General features: G+C 45.4%; 1 protein-coding gene across 1 annotated transcript in view; it reads left to right on the top strand.

Annotated features, from left to right (window-relative positions):
- adgrb3 (adhesion G protein-coupled receptor B3) overlaps window positions 1-26,573 on the top strand; it is a 920,563-nt gene that overhangs the window by 868,360 nt on the left and 25,630 nt on the right. The window contains exon 28 of the mRNA XM_070884862.1: window positions 24,640-25,286. Coding sequence (XP_070740963.1) covers window positions 24,640-25,286 — 647 coding nt within the window. The remainder of the gene's footprint in view (window positions 1-24,639; window positions 25,287-26,573) is intronic.

Below are 26,573 nucleotides of genomic sequence, written 5' to 3'. Positions count from 1 at the left end.
CACAGACTCTGTCACAGGTGGGACAGATAGTCGTTGAGGGAAGGGGTGGGTGGGACTGGTTTGCTGCACGCTCTTTCCGCTGCCTGCGCTTGATTTCTGCTCGCTCTCGGCATTGAGATTCGAAGTGCTCAGCGCCCTCTTGGATGCACTTTCTCCACTTAGGGCGGTCTTGGGCCAGGGACTCCCAGGTGTCAGTGGCGATGTTGCACTTTATCAGGGAGGTTTGAGGGTGTCCTTGTAACGTTTCCGCTGCCCACCTTTGGCTCATTTGCCGTGTAGGAGCTCCGAGTAGAGCACTTGCTTTGGGAGTCTCATGTCTGGCATGCGAACTATGTAGCCTGCCTAGCGAAGCTGATCGAGTGCGGTCAGTGCTCCAATGCTGGGGATGTTAGCCTGGACGAGGACACTGATGTTGGTGCGCCTGTCCTCCCAGGGGATTTGCAGGATCTTGCTGAGACATCATTGGTGATGTAACTCCAGCGACTTGAGCATCGTTCATGCTTCTGAGCCATTCAGGAGGGCGGGTATAACTACAGCCCTGTAGACCATGAGCTTGGTGGTAGATTTGAGGACCTCATCTTCAAACTCTCTTTTCCTCAGGCGGCCGAAGGCTGCACTGGCGCACTGGAGACGGTGTTGAATCTCCGCATCAATGTCTGCTCTTGTTGATAAGCGGCTCCCGAGGTTTGGGAAATGGTCCACGTTGTCCAGGGCTGCACCATGGATCTTGATGACTGGGGGGGGGTGGTGCTGTGTGGCGAGGAAGGTTGGTGGAGGACCTTTGTCTTACGGATGTTTAGCGTAAGGCCCATGCTTTCGTATGTCTCAATAAATACGTTGACTATATCCTGCAGTTCAGCCTCAGAATGCGCACAGACGTCCGCGTTCTATAGCTCAATGACAGAGGTTGTGGTGGTCTTGGACCTGGCTTGGAGACGACAAAAGTTGAACAGCTTCCCACTGGTTCTGCAATTTAGTTCCAGTCCAGCGGGGAGCTTGTTAACTGTGGGGTGGAGCATGGCAGCGAGGAAGATTGAGAAGAGGGTTGGGGCGATGACACAGCCCTGTTTGACCCCGGTCCGGGGTCTAATTGATCCACTGGTAAGCATCACGGCCTGCATGTCGTCGTGGAGTAGGTGAAGGATGTTGACAAACTTTTGGGGGCATCCAAAACGGAGGAGGACGTTCCGTAGACCCTCGCGGTTGACAGTGTCAAAGGCCTTTCTTTGTAAGGTCGAAGAAGGCCATGTATAATAGCTGGCACTGCTCCCTGCATTTTTCCTGCAGCTGTCGCGTTGCAAAGATCATGTCCGTTGTGTCCCGTAGGGGACGAAATCCGCACTGTGACTCCGGGAGGAGCTCCTCGGCCACAGGGACAAGACGGTTGAGGAGAACTCTAGTAGGGAGATTCCCCTGTAATTGCCGCAGTCGAATATGTCCCCCTTTTTTAAAGATGGTCATGATCACTGCATCTCTGAGATCTCTCGGCATGCTCTCCTCCCTCCAGATGAGAGAGATGAGATCATGTATCCGCGCCAACAGCGCCTCTCTGCCATACTTTAGCGCCTCAGCAGGGATTCCATCCGCTCCCATATCCTTGTTATTCTTGAGCTGTTTTATGGCTTTGCCTACCTCGCGCAGTGTTGGGGTCTCACTGAGGTGGTGGCGGGTCACATGCTGCGGGATGGAGTCGAGAACTCTCGAGTCAAAGGCAGAGTCTCGATTGAGGAGATCTTCGAAGTGCTCCTTCCAGTGGGCCCTGACAGTCTCGGTGTCCCTGATGAGTGTTTCCCCGTTCTTGGCCAGGAGTGGGGTGGGGCCTTGGGAGTTTGGACCATAGGTGGCCTTAACTGCGATGTAGAATCCTCGCATATCGTGGCTGTCGGCCAGTTGTTGTATTCTCTGTGCTTTCTCCATCCACCACCTGTTCTTTAGGTCCCGGGCTTTTTGTTGGACCTCAATCTTGAGCCATCTCTAAAGTTGCATTGCAGCTTCCGATTTGGGTTGTTGCATGACGTTCAGAAATGCTCTGCACTCTTACGATCTATTAGTTCTTGGATCTCCTGATCATTCTCATCAAATCAGTCCTGATGTTTTCTGGTTGAGTGACCGAATGTCTCTTCACAGGCACTGGTTATGGAAGCCTGGAGGGCAGAGCAAACGCTGTGGGCATTCAGCATCTCAGGTTCATCAAGGCGCAAGGAGCTATGTTAATGTCGATGATTGATCGGATTAGGCGGTGGTCCGTCAGCAGTCGTCAGTTCCTGTCATAGAAACATAGAAAATAGGTGCAGGAGTAGGCCATTCGGCCCTTCGAGCCTGCACCACCATTAAATAAGATCATGGCTGATCATTCACCTTAGTACCCCTTTCCTGCTTTCTCTCCATACCCCTTGATCCCCTTAGCCATAAGGGCCATATCTAACTCCCTCTTGAATATATCCAATGAACTGGCATCAACAACTCTTTGTGGTAGGGAATTCCACAGGTTAACAACTATCTGAGTGAAGAAGTTTCTCCTCATCTCAGTCCTAAATGGCTTACCCCTTATCCTTAGACTGTGTCCCCTGGTTCTGGACTTCCCCAATATTGGGAAAATTTTTCCTGCATCTAACCTGTCCAGTCCCATCAGTATTTTATATGTTTCTATGAGATCCCCTCTCATTCTTCTAAACTCCAGTGAATACAGGCCCAGTCGATCCAGTCTCTCCTCATATGTCAGTCCTGCCATCCCTGGAATCAGTCTGGTGAACCTTCGCTGCACTTCCTCAATAGCAAGAACGTCCTTCCTCATTTAGGAGACCAAAACTGAACACAATATTCCAGGTGAGGCCTCACCAAGGCCCTGTACAACTGCAGTAAGACCTCCCTGTTCCTATACTCAAATCCCCTAGCTATGAAAGTCAACATACCATTTGTCATCTTCACCACCTGCTGTACCTGCATGCCAACTTTCAATGACTGATGTAGCATGAAACTCAGGTCTCGTTGCACCTCCCCTTTTCCTAATCTGCCGCCATTCAGATAATATTCTGCCTTCGTGTTTTTGCCACCAAAGTGGATAACCTCACATTTATCCATATTATACTGCATCTGCCATGCGTTTGCCCACTCACCTAACTTGCCCAAGTCACCCTGCAGCCTCTTAGCATCCTCATCACAGCTCACACCGCCACCCAGCTTAGTGTCATCTGCAAACTTGGAGATATTACACTCAATTCCTTCATCTAAATCATTAATGTATATTGTAAATAGCTGGGGTCCCAGCACTGAGCCCTGTGGCACCTCACTTGTCACTGCCTGCCATTCTGAAAAGGACCCGTTCATCCCGACTCTCTGCTTCCTGTCTGCCAACCAGTTCTCTATCCACATTATTACATTATTCCCAATACCAAATGCTTTATTTTTGCACACCAATCTCTTGTGTGGAACCTTGTCAAAAGCCTTTTGAAAGTCCAAATATACCACATCCACTGGATCTCCCTTGTCCACTCTACTAGTTACATCCTCAAAAAATTCCAGAAGATTTGTCAAGCATGAATTACTTTTCATAAATCCATGCTGACTTGGACCGATCCTGTCACTGTTTTCCAAATGCACTGCTATTTCATCTTTAATAATTGATTCCAACATTTTCCCTACTATTGATGTCAAGCTAACCGATCTATAATTACCCGTTTTCTCTTTCCCTTCTTTTTTAAAAAGTGGTGTTACATTAGCTACCCTCCAGTCCATAGGAACTGATCCAGAGTCGATAGACTGTTGGAAAATGATCACCAATGCATCCACTATTTCTCGGGCCACTTCCTTAAGTACTCTGAGATGCAGACTATGAGGCACCGGAGATTTATCGGCCTTCAATCCCATTAATTTCCCTTACACAATTTCCCGCCTAATAAGGATTTCCTTCAGTTCCTCCTTTTCACTAGACCCTCGGTCCCCTAGTATTTCCGGAAGCGTATTTGTGTCTTCCTTCATGAAGACAGAACCCAAAGTATTTGTTCAACTGGTCTGCCATTTCTTTGTTCCCTATTATAAGTTCACCTGAATCTGGCTGCAAGGGACCTACGTTTGTCTTCACTAATGGCGCAGGTGATGCACACATCCTTGTGATTTCTGGCTCGGATGATGACATATTCGAGCAGGTGCCAGTGTTTGGAGCGAGGGTGTTGCCACGATGCCTTGTATTTGTGAGTGGGAGGTAAAGCTATGTTTGTGAGGTATGAGTCGTAATTACTAGAGATTATTGGTAGGGTGAGTATTGGCCCTGGGTGAGCGACTATTTGGGCTAGAGAGCCACATAACAAGTTGTGGTGCGCTATTGAGGGCCGCGCTCCAATGTTCCCCCCCCAAGGTGTGCGGCTGCGTGGTCACGGACCGATCACGAGGTCCCGCCCAGGCTGCTCACCAGCTCCTGCCACTGGAAGAGGTACTGAGCATGTGCGGCCGTATAGCAAGTCTAAACGAACCCTGCACAAAATAAAATTCGAGGGAACATTGCCCCATACATTAACAACAGCTACCACTAACATTTGTTATGGCATTTATTGTATAAAGAACCCTTCATGTCATTTCCACACTTCATAAAAGTAACACCAATTATTAACATGCTAATGAAGCCGATACAGGTTTACACTGAAAGATGCACCATCTGTTTGTTCCAAATGGTCTAGAATTAATTCTTACAGTGGGAAATGAGAGATCGACTCTGCTTCCACTGGCAATTACGAACAAGGTGTAAGGCACAATCAAGCTTAAAATCATTTATACAACCTTTAACAATTGCACATGAAAGTTCTACTTTGCTGCTTTGAAACATTGCTGAGATATAATTAGGTGACTTGGAAAATTTATATTGCAAGTTATACCCCAGATCAGCCATCAAATTGGGCTTGTTCATTGTCAATGTACTATCATCCCTGAGAAAGGCCAAGATACCTCTAGAGTTTGTAGTCTTTCACGTGAGAATGGGCACCAATAATGCACCATTATAATACACATATAATTATAGACGGTTGAGGGGTGATCTAATTGAGGTGTTTAAAATGATAAAGGGATTCGATCGGGTAGATGTAGAGAATTTATTCCTTCTGGTTGGGGAGTACAGACATAGAGAGCATAATGTTACAATTAGAGCTAGGCATTTAGGAGCAAAATCACACAGCACTTTTTCACACAAATGGTAGTGAAAATCTGATACTGGCTTCCACTCCCGAGTGTTAGTGGATGCTGGGAGCCAATTGAAAATTTCAAGACTGAGATCCATAGACTTTTGTTGGTTAAAGGTATCGAGGGATATGGATCAAAGGCAAGTAAATGTCGTTGACCTATAGATCAGCAATGATCTAACTGAATGGTATAACGGACTCAAGGGAGTCACTGGCCTACTCCTGTTCCTATGCTCCTAGTATCTAATAAAACTCCCTAGGGCTGAAATTCAACCTCCTGCTGAGGCCTGTTACCATCGGAAAGCAGCAGCCAAGCGGCGGAGTCGAGTGGCCGCCGATTTGCAGTCCAATGGCCAAATGATGAGCTATGTTGCTAATGCCTTTTCCCCCGGCGTCCTGGGTTAGTGCAGGAGAGGATTGAGCAGGTCTTGGCGAAGGATATGGCGAGAAAGCATGAATGGGGTACTGAAGTTGCATGTTCAGCCATGAACTCATTGAATGGCGGTGCAGGCTCGAAGGGCCGAATGGCCTACTCCTGCACCTATTTTCTATGTTTCTATGTTACCAGCGAAGTTCTCCTCGGTGATTTTTTCAGCAGTCCCCATTTCTGCCCCGCCGCTGCCGACACCTCCTAAATGCGTCACCAAAGCGCGCACCGTCAATCTCCCGCACCTCCGTCCAAATTCAGCTACAAAAATCTTCAGGCCGCCGAACAGTGCCTGATAGCTTTTTCTGTCGGTGCACTGTGTTTTCAGCGTGTGCAGCATGGCGGTGCGACGGCCATTCAAGTGGAGGGCGCACGACCACGGCCGCCATCTTATTTTTTATTGTCGGCAGACTGCCGGGTCGGCCCGACAATTATACCACCCGGGTTCAGCCGGGCCGCCAACAGGCGGCCTGACACCCCCTCTTGGGAGCCAGACCGGTGGCCCGGCCAAAACCCTTCCTGGTGGCCCAGTGGACCCAACTGAAATAATGGCAGAGCTCGCAGCGCTCCTCCCCTTTAAGTGAAGGGAGGAGACGTGATGACGCACACGTGTCATAACATCATCAGCGCCAGGCTGATGACTGACAGTGGAGTGACTTTGTCCCGCCTCCACCTCCACCCCTCTAGAGTGCTCACCACCACACTACTGCCCCCGTTATGACCAACTTTGGTCTACTCCAAAAAATATTCCAAAGAGCTGAATTTCGCTCAAGAGGCCACCTCCTCCACAGCAGCGGTAAAAACACATCAACAGTGGTAGGTGTGACCCATTGCGGGAGGCACTGAATTTCTTCCCCCCCCCCCCCCCATGTTGTATAATCCAACAGGTCCCGAATATAGTATAAACACCCAAACAGGCCCGTGTACAGTCTGCTCCTGATAATTTGTTGTGCTAAAACATTGAATAATACAATAATTTAAATTAAGCAACTTAAATAACACGAAAAACTCGGATGTTAAAACAGTTGAATTATGAGATAATTTGAACTGAACAACCTTCAATTAAGAATGTTGACTGTATACGTGTATATCATACAGATCGCATCACATTACCTTTCCGCATCGCCTTGATGACTTCATCTGTAAATCTGTCATGTAGTTTGTGGAGTGAGTCCATGGGCCCATGGGACCTCAGCTGGCTCTGTCATTGGCACCACAATGTCCTCAATGTATGCAGGGTAGAAAACGGTAAAAACCATTCTATCAGTTCAGCCTGACGTCTTGAATCAGAAGACCTACGGTATATCCCAGAACAAGAAATGGATGTACATAAGTCACTTGATGACCTTTCCATTTGTACGTAGAGGCTGAATAGAAAGCCATTGTAATATTTTGAACACAAGTAAAACTCAATATCATAGTTAGTGGATGTGTTGCTGAACTTTTGTGAGAGCAAGTTGCTGCAATATGTTAAAAAACAGACCTCCCAGGTACTACTAAAGGTTCCACTGCACTGTGTCATTTTGACATTGTATTACAACTCCCCCAAAGCTTTCTGGGCTGGTGCTCTGAGAACTTGGACATGTACTCCTCAATCAATCCCAACTGAAAAATGACTGAACATATCAGATACATGGTTAAAACAAGGCTGTTCAGTTGGCTGTGTAGACACCGAGTTATAGAGTAGACATCTTAACTGCCCCTCTAACACACACAATGTGTTTTGAAATAAAATGATTCTCCTTTGAATCAGAATTAGATGATAGTATCTATGGCAATAAAATAAATGCAGCATAAAAAATGAGATGAGTCATTTGATACCAATTTGAAAGTGATAAGGGGTTTTATTTAAATGATCTGTTCCAGTTGCTTTTCCAATAATACCTAACTTCAGATTCCAAAGTAGAGACGCAGCACTTTGATTAGTTAACATTGAACGATCTTGTCAGAGAAAATTGAAAAGAGCAGTGATTCAGTTTGCAACAACCCAGCACAGCTCAAGATATGCAGAATGTGTAAATACCCAAGAGCCTTCCCAGGTTTTTGTTGAAAGTGCCATATCTCTTGTCTTTTTGAATGTATATTATGTTTGCATGGAATTTCTTATGTTTTCATTCTTAACTGTTACATTATTACTTTTCAAATGCTTCGACCTAATTTAATTTGAGGACTATTTTATTCCCTGACAGCTGCTCCTAATAAGTATGTATGAAACCTTTATTTTGCTGAGTTCATTTTCACTATTTAGTAGTAAATCTTCCTGAAGGTGCCAATTCTTTCCTTATTCCAATCGATAAACAATGAGATATTATGTTATACTTCTGGGTTTTTATATTCATATTATAATACTTGTTGAATCACTGAGGCTTTGGTCACTTTATTTGGAGGCTATCGAATTCCTCTAATTTCTTTCCCTTACTCTTCTCCCCATACGGGTCTGTAAGGACCACATATTTCTTGTTACCAATAGGCTGGTTCAGACAATTGGACCCAGAATTGCAACTTTCCCTTGGGTTTCCTTCCCAGCCACCTATGAGGAGGCAATGCCTACTGCAAGGTGTCCCGAGATCAGACTCTCCAAGGTGTCCCGAGATCAGACTCTCCAAGGTGTCCCGAGATCAGACTCTCCAAGGTGTCCCGAGATCAGACTCTCCAAGGTGTCCCGAGATCAGACTCTCCAAGGTGTCCCGAGATCAGACTCTCCAAGGTGTCCCGAGATCAGACTCTCCAAGGTGTCCCGAGATCAGACTCTCCAAGGTGTCCCGAGATCAGACTCTCCAAGGTGTCCCGAGATCAGACTCTCCAAGGTGTCCCGAGATCAGACTCTCCAAGGTGCCTGTGATCAGACTCCAAGGTGTCCCGAGATCAGACTCTCCAAGGTGTCCCGAGATCAGACTCTCCAAGGTGTCCCGAGATCAGACTCTCCAAGGTGTCCCGAGATCAGACTCTCCAAGGTGTCCCGAGATCAGACTCTCCAAGGTGTCCCGAGATCAGACTCTCCAAGGTTTTGGATGTTGATGTTCTAAATTGCCTTGTGCCGTCACTGAACTCTGAAGAGTTGAAGCTTATGTTTGTGACCATTTCAATTTGGTTCTTTGTTCTGGATGTAGGAGCATTAGCTTGGCTCCACAGATTCTGGCACCAATCTATACCAACAGCATGCCAGCATTAGAAGAATTTTGGCTTTTAGCGAAAACCAAGTTCGGTGTACATCAAGGGCAAATGCCCAATGATCCCTTCAGCCCAGTCGCATGGAACTCCCCTCAGACAAGGACCTTGCATCCCAGTACTACCTGGAACAGTATCACTCACTCAGCCACTGAGCTGCTTGGTACTGGTTACCCTTTGCACTCTCTTGCCCCAGGGATAGTTAATGTAAAGCGTAAATATCCCCCCGGAGGTGGACTCGGAGGCTTCCCAAACCATGCCATGAGGATGTGCCCAAACACGAGTCTAACTTTGTATCTGCAGTCCCCGCTGTCCCACGTGTGGAGCTGGGTAGTCAACCACCACTTGCACGGTTATAGTCTCAGTCCATATCATGTTTATTGGGCCTTGTCACTCTGAAATACCTGCTGACTCCCTCTAAAGAGAACGATTCAAGCAAACAGAGAAGAACCTTGCATCCTGCCCCAGACAATCGACGCATCATGCAGCACAGAAAAGGATGTTCGGCCCATCATGCCTGTGAAAGAGCTCCAATTAGCCTAACTCCTCCACTCAGTCCCCATAGCCCTGGAAAATTTTCCCTTCAAGTATTTATCCAATTCCCTTCTGAAAGTTACATTTGAATTTGCTTCCACCGCTTCAGAACTCGCTGCATAAAAACATTTCTCCTCCTCGCCCTTCTGGTTCTTTTGCCAATTACCTAAACTCTGGGTCCTCTGGTCACCGACCATCCTGCCAGTGGAGATAGTTTCTTCTTATTTAACCTTATCAAAACAATATGCCAAGGAATCCTGGAGCACACGGCGTGACTGATTTGACTTCCTGAACAGTGCCATCATTGATTTGGTAGAGTCAATAAAAGCCACAGTCCTGGCGATATGGTGCAGCCCAGAACCTCACAATCAGTGAAGACCCATAGCTCTGGATTGCAGGTATTAAGAAGGAAGAGACAAAGGAGGAGGGACATAGTGACAAATTGGCTGAGGATTCATTGTTGGACCAAAGCTCCAAATAAGCAGCATTATTTAACGTGACTATAACTCAAAGCTGCACGTGAAATTTTTGAGGCTGCAACTAGTAGAGTGGATAAGGGAGAACCACTGGATGTGGTGTATTTGGACTTTCAAAAGACTTTTCACAAGGTCCAACACAAGAGATTAGTGTGCAAAATTAAAGCACATGGTATTGGGGGTAATGTATTGACGTGGATGGAGAACTGGTTGGCAGACAGGAAGCAAAGAGTGGGAATAAACGGGTCCTTTTCAGAATGGCAGGCAGTGACTAGTGGGGTACCGCAAGGTTCAGTGCTGGAACCCCAGCTCTTTACAATATATATTAATGATTAAGATGAAGGAATTGATGTAATAGCTCCAAGCTTGCAGATGACACTAAGCTGAGTGGCAGTGTGAGCTGTGAGGAGGATGCTAAAAGGCTGCAGAGTGACTTGGACAGGTTAGGTGAGTGGGCAAATGCATGGCAGATGCAGTATAATGTAGATAACATAGAAACATAGAAAATAGGTGCAGGGGTAGGCCATTCGGCCCTTCGAGCCTGCACCACCATTCAATATGATCATGGCTAATCATTTTTGCAACTTTAGTACCCTATTCCTGCTTTCTCTGCATACCCCTTGATCACTTTAGCCGTAAGGGCCACATCTAACTCCCTTTTGAATAAATCAAACGAACTGGCCTCAACAACTTGCTGTGGTAGAGAATTCCACAGGTTCACAATTCTCTATGAGTGAAGAAGTTTCTCCTCATCTCGGTCCTAAATGGCTTACCCCTTACCCTTAGACTGTGACCCCTGGTTCTGGACTTCCCCAACATCGAGAACATTCTTCCTGCATCTAACCTGTCCAATCCTGTCAGAATTTTATATGTTTCTATGAGATCCTCTCTCATTCTTCTAAATTCCAGTGAATATAAGCCTAGTCGATCCAGTCTTTCTTCATAAGTCAGTCCTGCCATCCCGGGAATCAGTCTGGTGAACCTTCGCTGCACTCCTTCAATAGCAAGAATGTCCTTCCTCAGGTTAGGAGACCAAAACTGAAGATAATATTCAAGGTGTGGCCTCACCAAGGCCCTGTACAATTGCAGTAAGACCTCCCTGCTCCTATACTCAAATCCTCTCGCTATGAAGGCCAACATGCCATTTGCCTTCTTCACTGCCTGCTGTACCTGCATGCCAACTTTCAATGACTGATGTACCATGACACCCAGGTCTCGTTGCACCTCTCCTTTTCCTAATCTATCACCAGTCAGATAATAATCTGCCTTCCTGTTTTTGCCACCAAAGTGGATAACCTCACATTTATCTTCATTATACTGTATCTGCCATGCATTTGCCCACTCATCTAACCTATCCAAGTCACCCTGCAGCCTCTTAGCATCCTCCTCACAGCTCACATTGCTACCCAGCTTAGTGTCATCTGCAAACTTGGAGATATTACATTCAATTTCTTCGTCTAAATCATTAATGTATATTGAAAATAGCTGGGGTCCCAGCACTGAACCTTGCGGTACCCCACTAGTCACTGCCGGTCATTCTGAAAAGGACCCGTTCATTCCTATTCTTTGTTTCTTGTCTGCCAACCAGTTCTTAATCTACGTCAATACATTACCCCAATACCATGTGCTTTAATTTTGCACACTAATCTCTTGTGTGGGACCTTGCCAAAAGCCTTTTGAAAGTCCAAATACACCACATCCACTAGTTCTCCCTTGTCCACTCTACCAGTTACATCCTCAAAATATTCTAGAAGATTTGTCAAGCATGATTTCCCTTTCATAAATCTATGCTGATTTGGACCGATCCTGTCACTGCTTTCCAAATGCGCTGCTATTTCATCTTTAATAATTGTTTCCAATATTTTCCCCACTACTGATATCAGGCTAACCGGTCTATAATTCCGTTTTCTCTCTGCCGCCTTTTTTTAAAAAGTGGGGTTACATTAGCTACTCTCCAATCCATAGGAACTGATCCAGAGTCTATAGAATGTTGGAAAATGACCACCAATGCATCCACTATTTCTAGGGCCACTTCCTTAAGTACTCTGGGATGCAGACTATCTGGGCCTGGGGCTTTATCGGCCTTCAGTCCCATCAATTTCCCTAACACAATTTCTTGACTAATAAGGATTTCTTTCAGTTCCTCCTCCTCTAGTATTTCCGGAAGGATACTTGTGTCTTCCTTAGTGAAGATGAAACCAAAGTATTTGTTAAATTGGCCTGCCATTTCTTTGTTCTCCATTATAAATTCACCTGATTCTGACTGCAAAGGACCTACATTTGTCGTCACTAATCTTTTTCTCTTCACATATCTATAGAAGCTTTTGCAGTCAGTTTTTATGTTCTCTGTAAGCATACTCTCATACTCTATTTTCTCCTTCCTAATTAAACCCTTTGTCCTCCTCTGCTGAATTCTAAATTTCTCCCAGTCCTCAGGTTTGCTGCTTTTTCTGGCCAATTTATATGTCTCTTCCTTGGATTTAACATTATCCCTAATTTCCCTTGTTTGCCACGGTTGAGCCACTTTCCCCGTTTTATTTTTATGCCAGAAGGGATGTACAATTGTTGAAGTTCATCCAAGTGATCTTTAAATGTCTGCCATTGCCTATCCACCGTCAACCCTTTAAGTATCATTCGCCAGTCTATCCTAGCCAATTTACGTCTCATACCATCGAAGTTACCTTTCTTTATGTTCAGGACTCTAGTCTCTGAATTAATTGTGTCACTCTCCATCTTAATGAAGAATCTACTATATTATGGTGACTCTTCCCCAAGGGGCCTCACACAACAAGATTGCTAATTAATCCTCTCTCATGACACAACACCCAGTCTCGGATGGCCAGCTCTCTAGTTGGTTCCTCGACGTATTGGTCTAGAAAACCATCGTTATAGTGTGAGGTAATCCACTTTGGTGGCAAAAACAGCAAGGCAGATTATTATCTGAATGGTGACAGATTAGTAAAAGGGAAGGTGCAACAAGACCTAGGTGCCATGGTACATCAGTCATTGAAAGTAGGCATGCAGGTACAGCAGGCAGCTAAGAAAGCAAAAGGCATGTTGGCCTTCATATCGAGAGGATTTGAATATAGGAGCAGGGAGGTCTTACTGCAGTTGTACAGGGTCTTGGTGAGACGACACCTTGAGTATTGTGTACAGTTTTGGTCTCCTAATCTGAGGAAGGGCATTCTTACTATTGAGGGAGTGCAGCGAAGGTTCACCAGACTGATTCCTGGGATGGCAGGACTGACATAATGAAGAAAGACTGGATCGACTAGGCTTATATTCACTGGAATTTAGAAGAATGAGAGGGGATCTCATATAGAAACATATAAAATACTGATGGGATTAGATGTAGGAAGAATGTTCCCGGTGTTGGGGAAGTCCAGAACCAGAGGTCACAGTCTAAGGATAAGGGGTAAGCCATCTCGGACTGAGATGAGGAGAAACTTTTTCACCCAGAGAATGGTGAGCCTGTGGAATTCTCTACCGCAGAGAGTTGTTGAGGCCAGTTCGTTGGATGTATTCAAAAGGGAGTTAGATGTGGCCCTTACGGCTAAAGGGATCGGGGGTATGGAGAGAAGGCAGGAATGAGGTACTGAAGTTGCATGATCAGCCATGATCCTATTGAATGGTGGTGCAGGCTCGAAGGCCCGAATGGCCTGCTCCTGCACCTATTTTCTATGTTTCTAAGTCCCCCGATCCCAAAGTCGATACGTTGTTCCAGATACCACAGTGACAACGGCTGGCCCCCGAGCCACGATCTCCCACCGACCCAGTCTTTCTGATCCCTCCCTCACTCGTCTGTGCTCTCTGGCTGCAGTGACCAATCTGTCCCACCCCCTTCGACCATTCCGACCCCCCCCCACCCACCACCGAACCCGACCCTTCTGATACACCCACCATTCCAAACTCCCCTGGCCATTCTGATTCCCTTGACCATTCCAATCCCTCATGATCCTTCTGATCCACCCCAGACCCTTCCAATTCCCCCCCTCCCCCCATCCTAACCCTTCCAATTTCCACCTTCCCAATCTCCCCCCGATCCTTTGACCTCCCCCTGACCCTTCCGATCTCTTCCCCCTCCCCCCCGCCGACCTTCCGATCTCCCCCAACCTTCCGATCTCCCCTCGATACTTACAATCTTCCCTGACTCTTACGGCCTCTCCCTGACCCGATCCCCCCCCCGTTCCTTACGATCTCCCCCCCCCCCCCTCCCCCTGACCCTTACGATCTCTCCCTCCCCTCCCCCCACCCTTACGATCTCTCCCCCCCCACCCTTACGGTCTACTCCCCACCGACCCTTACGATCTCCCCAACCCCCACCCCTTACGATTTCCCCCCCGACCCTTATGATCTTCCCCTCCCCCCACCCCAATCCTTACAATCCCCCCCCCCCCGACCCTTACGATCTCTCTCCCCCACCCTTACGATCTCCCCACCGACCTTTACGATCCCCTCAACCCCCACCCCAATGATCTCCCCTCCCCCCCCCAGATCCTTCCGATCTCCCCCTGACCCTTCCAACCTTCCCCTGACCCTTCCGATCCCCCTCCGCCCAGACCCTGCCGATTTAGCTCCTGATCCTTCCGATCTCTCCCACCACCGCCGGCCTCCGATCTCCCCCTTCCATGGCCGTTCTAACCCCTCCCTCCCCTCCCCTCCTCTCCTCTCCCCGGCTGTGGCCTGGTGCCGAAGACCTACCCGCCCGACACCCAGCCTCTCAATCTGGCTGGCTGCGGCCAGGGAACGGAGACAAAATTCATCAGTGCCTGAGGGAAACCCCTTCTTCCAGACTTCCCGACCGCAAAACTGACCCCGCTCCCCTGGAAATATCGGTGCCGTTGTCCTTGGTTCTCAGGTGTTATAGCCCATACCAGTTCTCCACTTTCAAACCATGTCCAGAGGCTTCCATAAAATGATACGACTGAAAAGGAGCCCATCGTGCCCGTGCCTGTGCCAATTAGTCTCACTCCCCTGCTCTTTCCCCAGAGCCCTGCAAATCTTTCCTTTTCAAGTATTTATCCAATTCCCTTTTAAAAGTTATTATTGAATCTGCTTCCACCAGCCTTTCAGGTGGTGCTTTCCAGATCACAACAACTCGCTACTCGAAAGATTTCTCTTCATGTCGCCACTGGCCTTTTTTGCCGATTATTTTGGAGCCGGATCACAGCAAGAATGACATCAGTGGCTCAGTCGATATTCCCCTCCCATCGAAAACTTGGTTGGAGGCAACCCGACGGACTCCCGAGCCATGTTGGGAAGCATCACTTGAGACACATGGGTCCCAGGGCCTATCAGGTCCCAGGGCCTATCAGGAAGTGTTCACACACATCACTTCAAGTGCACGCTTTTGAGATTCTGTAGAGCGACAGTGTCAAGGTAACAGTGTTGTCGGTCGCAGTTTGTTACCTTTGTTACCTATAGACACGACTAATCCAATGCCCTCCTGGCTTGCCTCTCACCTTGCACCCTCTGTAAACTTGAACCCATCCAAAACTCTGCTGCCCGTGTCCTAATTCGAATCAAGTCTTGTTCACCCATCACTCCTGTGCTTTGCTGATCTACATTGAGTCGCCAATCATGCCTCAATTTTAAAATTGGCGTCCTTGTTTTCAAATCCCCCCATGGTCTCGGCATTCCCTACCTCTCTAACCTCCTCCAGACTTACAACCCTTCCAGATCTCTGCGCTCCTCCAAGTCTGGCCTCTTGTGCAACCCCGATTTTCATCATTGTACCTGTGGCGGCCCTGCTTTCAGCCGCCGAAGCTCCAAGTTCAGGAATCCCCTCCCGAAACTTCTCCATCTCTCTACCTCTCTCTCCTACAGGAAGCCTATCTCCCACCTGCCCTAATATCACCTAAGTGGCTCGATGTGAGATGTTGTTTGATAACGCTTCTGCGAAGCACCTTGGGATGTTTTAGTCGGTTAAAGGTGCAATATAAACGCACGTTGTTGTGAACAAAGCAGTGACATGAGGGGTGATAGAAGGAGTTCAGCGTGATCAGGAGACCACTGGTTTCTGCTGCAGGTATTTTGTAGTTCCCAAAGAAGTTTCCACAGAGAAAAAAGAAAAAAAAAGACTTGGATTTATATAGCGCCTTTCACAGCCATCGGAAGTTTCAAAGTGCTTTACAGCCAACAAAGTACTTTTTTTTTTGATGTGTAGTCACAGTTGTAATGTAGCAAACGCGGCAGCCATTTGCGCACAGCAAGGTCCCACAAACAGCAATATGATAACCAGATAATCAGTTTTTTGTTATGTTGATTGAGGGATAAATATTGGCCCCAGGACACCGGGGATAACTGCCCTGCACTTCTTCGAAATAGTGTCATGGGATCTTTTACGTCCACTTGAGAGCAGATGGGGCCTCGGTTTAACGTCTCATCCGAAAGGTAGCACCTCCAGAGAAAAGACAAGGTCTTCGTGCCCTCAGTCCAATTCTTGAAACATGGGAAATTTAAGATGGTCCCATTTCCAAGACTATTCTGGCAGCACGCCCAGGTGACTAGTTAGCTGGAATAGACCTAAACATTACTTGTTTTCATATCAACGTTTGGGAACACTACCCAATAGTTCTCAGAGTCAGTTCTCACAGATAAAGAGTACAAAGTACTGGACTGCCACCTGTCCTCACCAGGCAGGGTGTTCTCGTGACCACATCAGTTGAAGCTACTTGACCAGTGGTTCACCCACACGGTGGGTATAGTTTCAGAATAAGGGGTCATCCATTTAGAGCCGAGATGAGGAGGAATTTCTTCTCTGAGGTTTGTAAATCTGTGGAATTCTCTGTCCCAGAGAGCAGTGGAAGCTGGGTCACTGAATATATTTAAGGTGGGGATAGACAGATTTTTGAACAATAAGAGAGTAAAGGGTTATGGGGAGCGGGCGGGGAAGTGGAGCTGAGTCCATGATCAGATCAGGCATGATCTTATTGAATGGCGGAGCAGGCTCGAGGGGCCAAATGGCCTACTCCTGCTCCTATGTCTTATGTTCTTATGTGGAACATTGCTTTTCTAACCAGTAAGGATTCTGGAGCATGCATGATAAAGGAGTATCATCTGCAACAACCTTTACCACCGTTGGGAGTGGTAGCAAATGCATCTTTGAGAGAAAGAACATGCAAGGAGATTAGGCTGGTACATCAGTCATCTGGAACTAAGGGCAGTCAGGTTGGCTCTGAAATACTTCCAGAACTAAACTTTGTGTGTGCCCAGACAGCACTGTTACTGAGTCTGATTCATCAACAAATGAGGGGGTGGAAGCAGTCTGCACCCATCATCAAGAAGTGATACTACAAGTGCTTTTGTGTCTGGGTCTGGGTCACGTCATAACTTCCTCAGCCCCATATCAAACCAGGGTAGACAGAGCAATGTATCTCACAATCCACCTTTGCAAGTGAATTTCAACTCGATTTCAAAATCCTCATCCTTATTTTCAAATCCCTCCATGGCCTCACCCCTCCCTATCTCTGTAATCTCCTCCAGCCCTACAACCCCCCCCCCAAGATGTCTGTGCTCCTCTAATTCTGCCCTCCTGAGCATCCCTGATTATAATCACTCAACCATTGGTGGCCGTGCCTTCTGCTGACTAGGCCCCAAGTTCTGGAACTCCCTGCTTAAACCTCTCCCCCTTTCTACATTTCTTTCCTCCTTCACAATGCTCCTTAAAATCTACCTCTTTGACCAAGCCTGCCGTAATTTCTACCTGTGCGGCTCAGTGTCACATTTTTATTGCATATTACTCCTGCGAAGCTCCTAAAGTTAAAGGCGCTATATAAATACAAGTTGCTGTTGTTGAAAGTTCCAGTCGGAGGTAGTTGGGGACATTTTCTGGAGCTGACAGTAGACCTGTTGGCTAGTGTGTCTATTCAAGGTCAGGGGTTGGGCCAGCCTGGAGACTGGAGGGACTCCCATTTCCCTGTGCACAAGGGGAACAGTTTTGAGGTGACCCCACTCATTGAACAAAAGGCGGATGAATGATTGGGCCACGTCACCATATTCATGGCGAGCTGATCAGGAAGGTAGGCGGCAGGAAACCCGGTGGCTCGTCTATCGAGCTGAGCCCTTTGAGTTACGTCAGGGTGGGAGGGAGGTGATGCTGAGTGAGAGTCGCACATTGGGCGGGTCGATTTTGCAGCTCCTCCTGGCCCCACTCAAAAAAACCTACCTGCCCCTTTTACGCCCCCATTAAGGACTGCTAGTTAGGCCCCGCTATACTGGACAGAGCACATGCAGCTGGCGCTCTGCTCATTGATATTTGAAAATTGTATTGGTGTTCCTTTGACTTCAATAGTATAATGAGGCTATCACACAAAATCCAGGCTGTTACGTCAGTGCTGCACTGAGGGAGTGCTGCACTGTCGGAGGTGCTGGCTTTCAGATGAGATTTTAAATGGAGGCCCCTTTCGGGCAGATGTAAAAGATCCCATGACACTGTTTCTAAGAAAGGCAAGGGAGTTCTGGCCAACATTTAGCTCTCAACCAACACCTAAAACAGATTAGCTGGTCATTGTCTCATTGCGATTTGTGGCCCCTTGCTATGCGCAAATTGGCAGCTGCATTTCCCACAGTGACTACGCCTCAAAAGTACTTCATTGGCTGTAAAGCATCTTGAGGTCGTGAAAGGCGCAAATATTCCGTTTTTCTCTTTTCTGTTTCCTGCACGCTATATGAAATTTTACCCTCACTGGCTCCTAACTTAATTCTTTCTTTAGCTGTCCCCAAGTTAATGTATCCGCTGTTGGAACTACTATGACTGCATGAGTGAAGTCTCTTGCACAGCAAACAAAAATCTAGACTGACACTCCAGTGCATTGCTGAGGGAATGCTGTGCTGTCAGAGGTCCCATCTTTCGGATGAGACGTTAAACCCAAGCCCCGTCTGCTCTCTCAGGTGGACGTAAAAGATCCCATGGCGCTATTGCGAAGAAGAGCAGGGGAGTTATCCCTGGTGCCCTGGCCAATATTTATTCCCTAATCAATATAACAAAACAGATTATCTGGTCATTGTCACATTGCTGTTTGTGGGAGCTTGCTGTGCACATATTGGCTGCCGCAATTCCCACATTACAACAGTGACTGCATTTTAAATGTACTTCATTGGCTTTAAAGTGCTTTGAGATGTCCGTTGGTCGTGAAAGGCGCTATATAAATGCAAGTCTTTCTTACCTGCCTGGTAGATTTTTCATTCTGAAGTTAAAATTGTTTCTTTCACACACTAATACCACCCATCCATCCTCACAGGCTCTTCCGAGGCATGGTATTGAGGGTTGGTTTTCATGGTTAGCAAGTTTTAGATTAGCTGTTGGTGAAAACAAGCTGGCACAATAGCCAAGTCATGGGGCTTGTACAATGTGGGAGTAAGAGAAGATATGCAGCACCTCGTTGCAAATCATGGCAACATTTTTCTGTGCATTTAATCAGCATATAATTTCCCCAGAACCTTTCACGCTTAACTGTACTATAGTGTGAGAAGGATGTGCAGAATTTAAAGAATGTAGACTATACCAGATAATCAATCTTACAATAGCATCCTAAATAAGATAAATTATAATAAGTCTACAGGTTAAATGTTCAACAGATGCTCAGAGCTTTAGCGGTAAAATTCTTTCTGGACAAAAATTTCAGTAAAAACTCTTATTTGTGCTAATGCTAACTTTTGTCGACAATTATCAGCAGGTGGAGTTTTACCCCTTCGGGCTAGAAAATGCGCAGCGCCCCATTTGGCTGATAACTTTTCAGGGAGAGCAAGAGTATCGTTGGGCAAAAATGATTTGCAGCCGACGGGAACTTCCGCTTTATAGCTCCAAGTGGAGCGCTAAATCAAGCGCGACCACTTCCCTTAGAGCGCTAAAGGGAATGAGGTGCATATCGGCAGAGTGCCAAGCAATGTTCAGTGCAGTCTGTACAGACTCCCTCCCTCACTCAAAGGGAAGGGCCAGTGCTGGGTTGAATGAATCTTCATGCTGTCTGTGTTGCGCCACGGCACCTGCGCTCAAAGAGAGTGCAGGGCTGAGCAATCGCGGGGGCAAAGGAAATCAGGAGGCACCAGAATGGGGAGGTAAATAGATTTTGCCCTGCCTGACCACCACTGCCTTTAACTAGCGCTCCCCAAGCGGCCAGCCGAGGTGTCAGCATCTCCTGCAGCTGCCGTTGTTGACGTCCGCCGAATATTGCATCCGGGGCGGTAACGGGGCGCCGTGCAGCGGATGATGTCACGATCCCCAGGGCACAAGAGAGCGAGGCAGTAAGTGATAGCGACAACGCAAAACCGCCAGGGAAGTTAGCATCGCTGAATTTGCCGTACCCAGTCGGTAATCCCTTCACACCCCATTACCACACCCCCCCCCCCCCCCGCAGGCGCTAATGGGAGGCGCAAACCAGGCCAATTTCTCCCCCTTAGAGTCTAATGCAATGTTCCATTCTGTCATTTGGTGTTACTTTAATTTTACATGCACCTCTGTGTCAGCCAAAGAATTGGAGGCAGCGCAGTAATTACAGCTGTCTATTTTACAGCAAACCACCGACAGTGTCTATTTAAACAGAATCTCGATGAACTACAGCAAACAGAAGTTATGAGCAGAATTACAGCAAAGTCTCCTGATAAAAGCAGGATTATTTCTCACGTGAAATACAGCGAGCAGAGAATCGTTACCTAATAAAAATTATGTGCATAAAATCAATCCCCAGTCACTGACATCGATGATACAAAGGCAAAATAATGCGGATGCTGAAAATCTGAAATAAAAACACAAAGTGCCAGAAATACTCAGCAGGCCAGGCAGACCTTTTGTCAGAACCTCAATTTGCTCACCTCTTAACTCTCTCTGTTTCAAGGAGAACAGTCCTCATTTTTCCAACCTCACCTTATAACTGAAATCCCTCATCCCTGGTAACATCCTGGTAAAACTCCAATGCATCCTGGATTTCAGCGCAATATGAGGTGTTACATAAAGGTACATGCCACCCTGTGAAAAGTACTGCCAAGGGACAGGTAGCCATGATATCTAACATTTTAAGATTATTTGCATGGGTCTTTTTAATAGAGTTAAAAACAAAATTGGCTTAAATTGTGTTCACCACAAAGTGTTAAACTTAATATTAATGCACTTCAACAGTTGTCACTGGCTTATTTTAGGAGGAAACATATGGTTAGCGAGGCTTGAAATTTACTGCATTAATTAAAGTAAACTCACCATGATAATAGGATAATTAGCTTAAAATGTACTAATCAATCAGTAACTCTTTGAAAACATTCCAATTACACAAGTGATCAAACCACAAATTGCATTTATTAACTTTGCCAACATGTTCAATCTATGTGTGGACAGTGCTGAGTTTTTACACCACATGCACACGTGTGCTGAGGAGCGTTTATGTTAGTTTTATTAATATTTATATTTTGAGCTATTTCTCCATTGGAACTCTATTCAATCACACCCACATGAACCTCCCACCTGCTGAAGTGCAGATCTGTATCCACTGGATCTCAGACAACATCACCTTTCCACACTAACAGTGAGCTGGAAATTGCGGTCGGAGGCTTCCCGCGGGCGAATACCTCCGATCCGCAAAAAAAGTATGCACCTACCTGGTGCCTCCATATCTTCGGACTCTTGCGGTCCTGGGCTTACAGACATACACCTGAGTAAAGGCCCACGTATCCCAGGGGCGCATGCGGTTCACAACCGTCCCTGGAATCACGTGGGCCGGCCCAACCGATCACAAAGGATGATAAGCAAAATAAGAATCCTTAAAAAACTCACTTTCACCACACTTAAATAAAAATAAATCACCACATGTTAAAAATTAATTAAAAAAAAAACAATTTAATTAGTTAAACATTTAAAACAAAAATATAATTTTTGGAAATTAAATTTTAATATTTTTAAAAGGGGCTAAAAATAATCCAAACTAATTTTAAAGGTTTTGAATGTTTAAATGATTTTTAAAATGTTATTTTAAGATTTATTTAAACCCTTACGCTGGTAACAGAAGGCCTTACGCTGGCCGTGAGACTAACAGTTACACTATTACACATCAGAGATTATGAGGGTTATGAGCCACAATCTCTTTTTACTCCAGTAGATAGTAAATACCACATTGTCAGATTGTCACGTTCAGGCTAAAACTAATTTTCAAATTTATTTACAAATAAGATCATTGCACGGCAGAAAGACAGAGCAAAAAATTGGTCCAAAACATGAAAAGAATCTGAGATCTTTGTTCTTTTTCAGTAGCTTTGATGCTAAAGCATGCTTACTGTATGATCAAACATGTTATTTTCAGTGGTCTCCCAATTGAGATGTTACCCATTTTTAACACTTAAGTAGACAAGGTATGAGCAGTATAGTCCTGGCCAGGTGGCCATCAGCAGGTCCAGGCAGCGGACGATCGAGGGGTCATTCAGCCTGACTGCCTGCCTCTCTTCCATGGCCACGTTCGCGCCCAGCTGTCCCTGGAGATGGAGCACACGGTGTCCACCGGTACGCTTGCATCCTTCCGTGAGAGGTGGGCACCAGAGGGACTGGAGTGCATCATCACCCCTGGCAACCAAATTTTGATTTGATTTGTTAAGTTTGCTTTGAACGTTATTGGTTAGTTGGCAGGTTCTGATGATTGTGCCCCTTTAACAAAGGGGGCACCTGGTTGAATTCAAATCAGCAAATCGGCATATTTAAAAGAGTTGTGAGCTAGAAGCTGATTAAGTAGCTGTAACTTGTTTGACACTCAAAAGGTATCTATTAGGCACTAGTTTGCAACTCTTTTTGGGGAGTACAAATAAACTTTAGATCAAGTGGCAGACACTTATAACTGGCTTTTTTTTGTGTTTTTTTTTCCTTTTGTGATTTTTTTTGGGGGCATTAAAATCATATAATTTACAAGTGCCCCCTATAAAAGGGGAGGGGGACACTAAAACACGGCAATTAAAACAAATTAAACTTTAAAACAAATAAAATCAAATTAAAATTTGGTTGCCAGGGGTGACAATGCACTCCAGTCCCTCCGGCGCCCACCTCTCGCGGAAGGCCGCGAGCGTACCGGTGGACACCGCGTGCTCCATCTCCAAGGACACCCTGGCCTGGATGTAGGCTCGGAAGAGAGGCAGGCAGTCAGGCACCAGTTTGCAAAGTTTACATAGTCCTGGCCAGCTGATTCTCGATTTGCTTTTCATACTTTTCAGGAATTGAAATTGGTTCTCACCTATCTGTTGATGTTTTTGAACAAATTTCCCTTGATGGTTTAACCATTTAGGTTGCGATACATCTTTCAATAACTCTCACACTTTAAAACAGAAATCTCTGAAGGGTTTACAAATAAAATGCCCGTTGTCCTTCAAAGGGCCAATTAGCACCTAGAATGACAGATCATAGGACCTGCCTTGCAGATAGCTCACCTCTCGATTTCATTTTGAAGTTGAATGAGAATAGACAGCCTTCATCCTAACTCTAGCGATTTCGAAAACACATTTATCCTGTTTAATCAGATATGGCCATGTATATTCTGTATGGTGATATACAAATATAGCAGAGATAACTCTCCCAAATGTTTATACTTCTCACCTCACCTCTCCAGTCTCTGGTTGGCCATGTTCCTGAAGGCTTTATCACATGACCTCCCACCTCCAACGGGCCTGTTCAGTCAAACAGCCCTTTTCTCCCATTTACAATATTGCTATAACTAATAAACAAAAGTATTCAAAAAAAATGGGGGGAAAAAAACACACCATTTTGTTTTAAATTGCCCTTATGCTTTTTCTGCTGGGTTAACGCAGCAGTGTCCATGAGATTGATCTTCGAATACGAGAGACTCCAGGGCAATCTTGAAGGACTGGAGCCTAATTTCCAACACTCTGGTGTTCTGGGTCTGGAGTATCAGCTTTAATGTTTCTCTTTACTACTGGAGAGGTGAGGTGAGAAGTATAAACATTTGGGAGAGTTATCTCTGCTATATTTGTATATCACCATACAGAATATACATGGCCATATCTGATTAAACAGGATAAATGTGTTTTCGAAATCGCTAGAGTATGGCGAGAAAGCAGGAATGGGGTACTGAAGTTGAATGTTCAGCCATGAACTCATTGAATGGCGGTGCAGGCTAGAAGGGCCGAATGGCCTACTCCTGCACCTATTTTCTATGTTTCTATGTTTAGCCTTCATTAAACCAGAACCTAAACTGTGCTGGAGCACACTGCCAGTCAGTAGGCCTGTACCAATCCATAATACCTGCATTCTTCAATTTCAACTGGAATTAAATATAAAATAAAACTTGTAAAAGTGGGTTGTTGAGAATTAAACCGTAGTGATATCAGACTGCAAATACCACTTGCCTTGTAGGTTCAGGGGATGTGTAATCCAGCACTCCTCAACAGTTTTTTGTTTTGTCAACCTCCTCGTTCTTATTTGCTTTCTGTAACTACCTTCTGTTAATATATTGAGAGGTTTACCTTAAACATATACTGTTCATCTTAATTCATCTCAAATATTAACAGTTAAAGCATTATTTGAAGGACTCCATTATCGTTGTATGATGTGACTACCAGCATGGTAGAAGGCGGACTAAATGGACCTTGGTCTTTTTGCGTCTTGCAATTCCTATGTTGCAACTGCAAAAACAAATAATTTAAAATATGCAGTAATCTTCTTATTAGTAGATTAAAATAAAGTATTAATGATCTTAATGTCTTTTGGGAGAAGGCGTAATTTTCAGTGATGGAACAACTATTAAAATATCAAATGGCTTGGTGAAATAGAATGAACTACAATTTGACAATGTTTTTATTTAAAAAAAAGGACGAGGTACATTAACAATAATTGAGCAGTTGTTGAATTTGTCATTCTAACTGATGATTCTTCGACCCACAGTCCTCCACAAGGATATTGGGAGTTGTCGAGCTGCTACCATTACAGGAACATTGTCCAGGATCTCTCTGAATGACGACGAGGAGGAGAAAGGAATCAGCCCTGAAGGCATGAATTTTTCAACCCTCCCTGGAAATATCATTTCCAAAGTTTTGATACAACAGCCGCCGACTATGCATGTACCGATTGGATTGAACGAGTTGACTGAGCAATGTATAAAGAAGGACAACAGTGAATTGCGACGGACAGTGTACTTATGCACTGATGACAACCTAAGAGCAGGCGATGCGGAGTTGTCCCAAGCGCAAGAGCGGATGATGGAGAGTGACTACATTGTAATGCCAAGAGGCTCAGCAAGTGTCCAACCTATCATTAAAGATGAAAGCAAATTAAATATAAGCATGGAAGGCATGCCACACGATAGGTTAATGCATTTTAAGGTTAATCCTGAATTTAATACAAGTGCGCCTGTGATGGATCACATCAGTTTCAATTTAGATCAACATCTCACCACACAAGAACATAAACAGAACATACCATTTGAGCCTCGGTCGGCTGTAAAGAACTTCATTGTTTCAGAACTTGATGAAAATAACACTGCACTATCAAGGAGTGAAACAGGCTCAACAGTATCCATGAGTTCTTTAGAGGTTAGTAGGTTTGCATCAAGACGATGCAGAGAAAAGTACTCTAGCTACGTACATGCAACGTGCTCCTATTGAGGTGGATCATCCAACTTAGTTATCTGGAGAATGTGATTTTATTGTTGTTTATCATGTCTCCATTAATTTTCAACGCAATACAAGTTGCAACTTATTCTGTGTAGCCCTCAGGAGAAAAGAATCTGCCCCGCCAAGTAAACCTTATAAATCTTTAAATAACTTTTGCCAGTATTAACACTCAAACCTTCAGATGCAATTTATTTGTACTGCTTTCCTTTATCCACTAATTTAATGCAGGCATTTACCCTCCTTTATTTTCAATGTGTTAACATCTCCCCTAAAATAGCAGGCAAGGAATGTCATACGAATCCATTAACAATAGGCCACCATTGTCGCCAACAGAAATTCTTAGGCTATAATAGAACAACCACAGGATTAAAGGGTTTGGGTGATAGAGTGCTGAGTGCATAAGTTACATTATATAATTCTTTAAGGATACTATCAAAGTTCTTAAACTTCTACATATAGTTGAATTTATAAAAATAATCAATTGAAGATGTAGAATATCCAGGGGGCAGACATTCCTCGGCTCTTCCAGCACACTCGAGTGCAGTGGAAAGGTCAAAAATCAAGGCATAACCGTACGTGACAGTTTTCTGCGGGCCTTGTAAGTGTTGGCGCCTCCATCAAACAAGGCCAGTAGCATAGGAAGGGGTTGGGTCAAGGGGTGGGAATCCCAATCCATGGAATTTCCCTGGTTCCTGGCCTGCCAAGCTATGGGTGATCTTTACCCCAATTACGCATTTAAGACCATACATACTGCCTGCCCCCGAATGGCAGAAGTGGGGACAACCGAGAGGGTCTAGAACTGAACATGTGACCAGGAACCCTTTCCTCCCATTCCCAAAGAGAAAACCTGGTGCCGGCTATAATGTATTTTCTTCATGGGTTCTTTGCTTAAGAATTCATAGCAACACATTGCTATTAAGAACTAGTTGGTTTATTAACAAAGGTTTAACAATAACACTACCAGTTCATCCTCCAGGCTCACAACCACCTGCCTCATCGTGGATCCCTCGAACCCAACCACTGGCTGGGGTTTTATTGAGTCTTGTGAACATCACGTGACTGGCTAAGCACTCACAACTCAATAGCTCTACAACTATTTTGAGTAGAACTTTAAATCAAGTGCCCCCAGATTAAAGTGGGGGGGCACACTCCAAAATCTTTTCAGGTGCCCCTTGTTTTTTTATTTTGGGGTTTTTTTTTGAGGGC

Source organism: Pristiophorus japonicus, chromosome 7, assembly GCF_044704955.1.
Source record: "Pristiophorus japonicus isolate sPriJap1 chromosome 7, sPriJap1.hap1, whole genome shotgun sequence".
Classification (NCBI taxonomy): Eukaryota; Metazoa; Chordata; class Chondrichthyes; family Pristiophoridae; genus Pristiophorus; species Pristiophorus japonicus.
The sequence above is the reverse complement of the archived record's forward strand: the minus strand, read 5'-3'. Positions and strand labels throughout refer to the sequence as shown.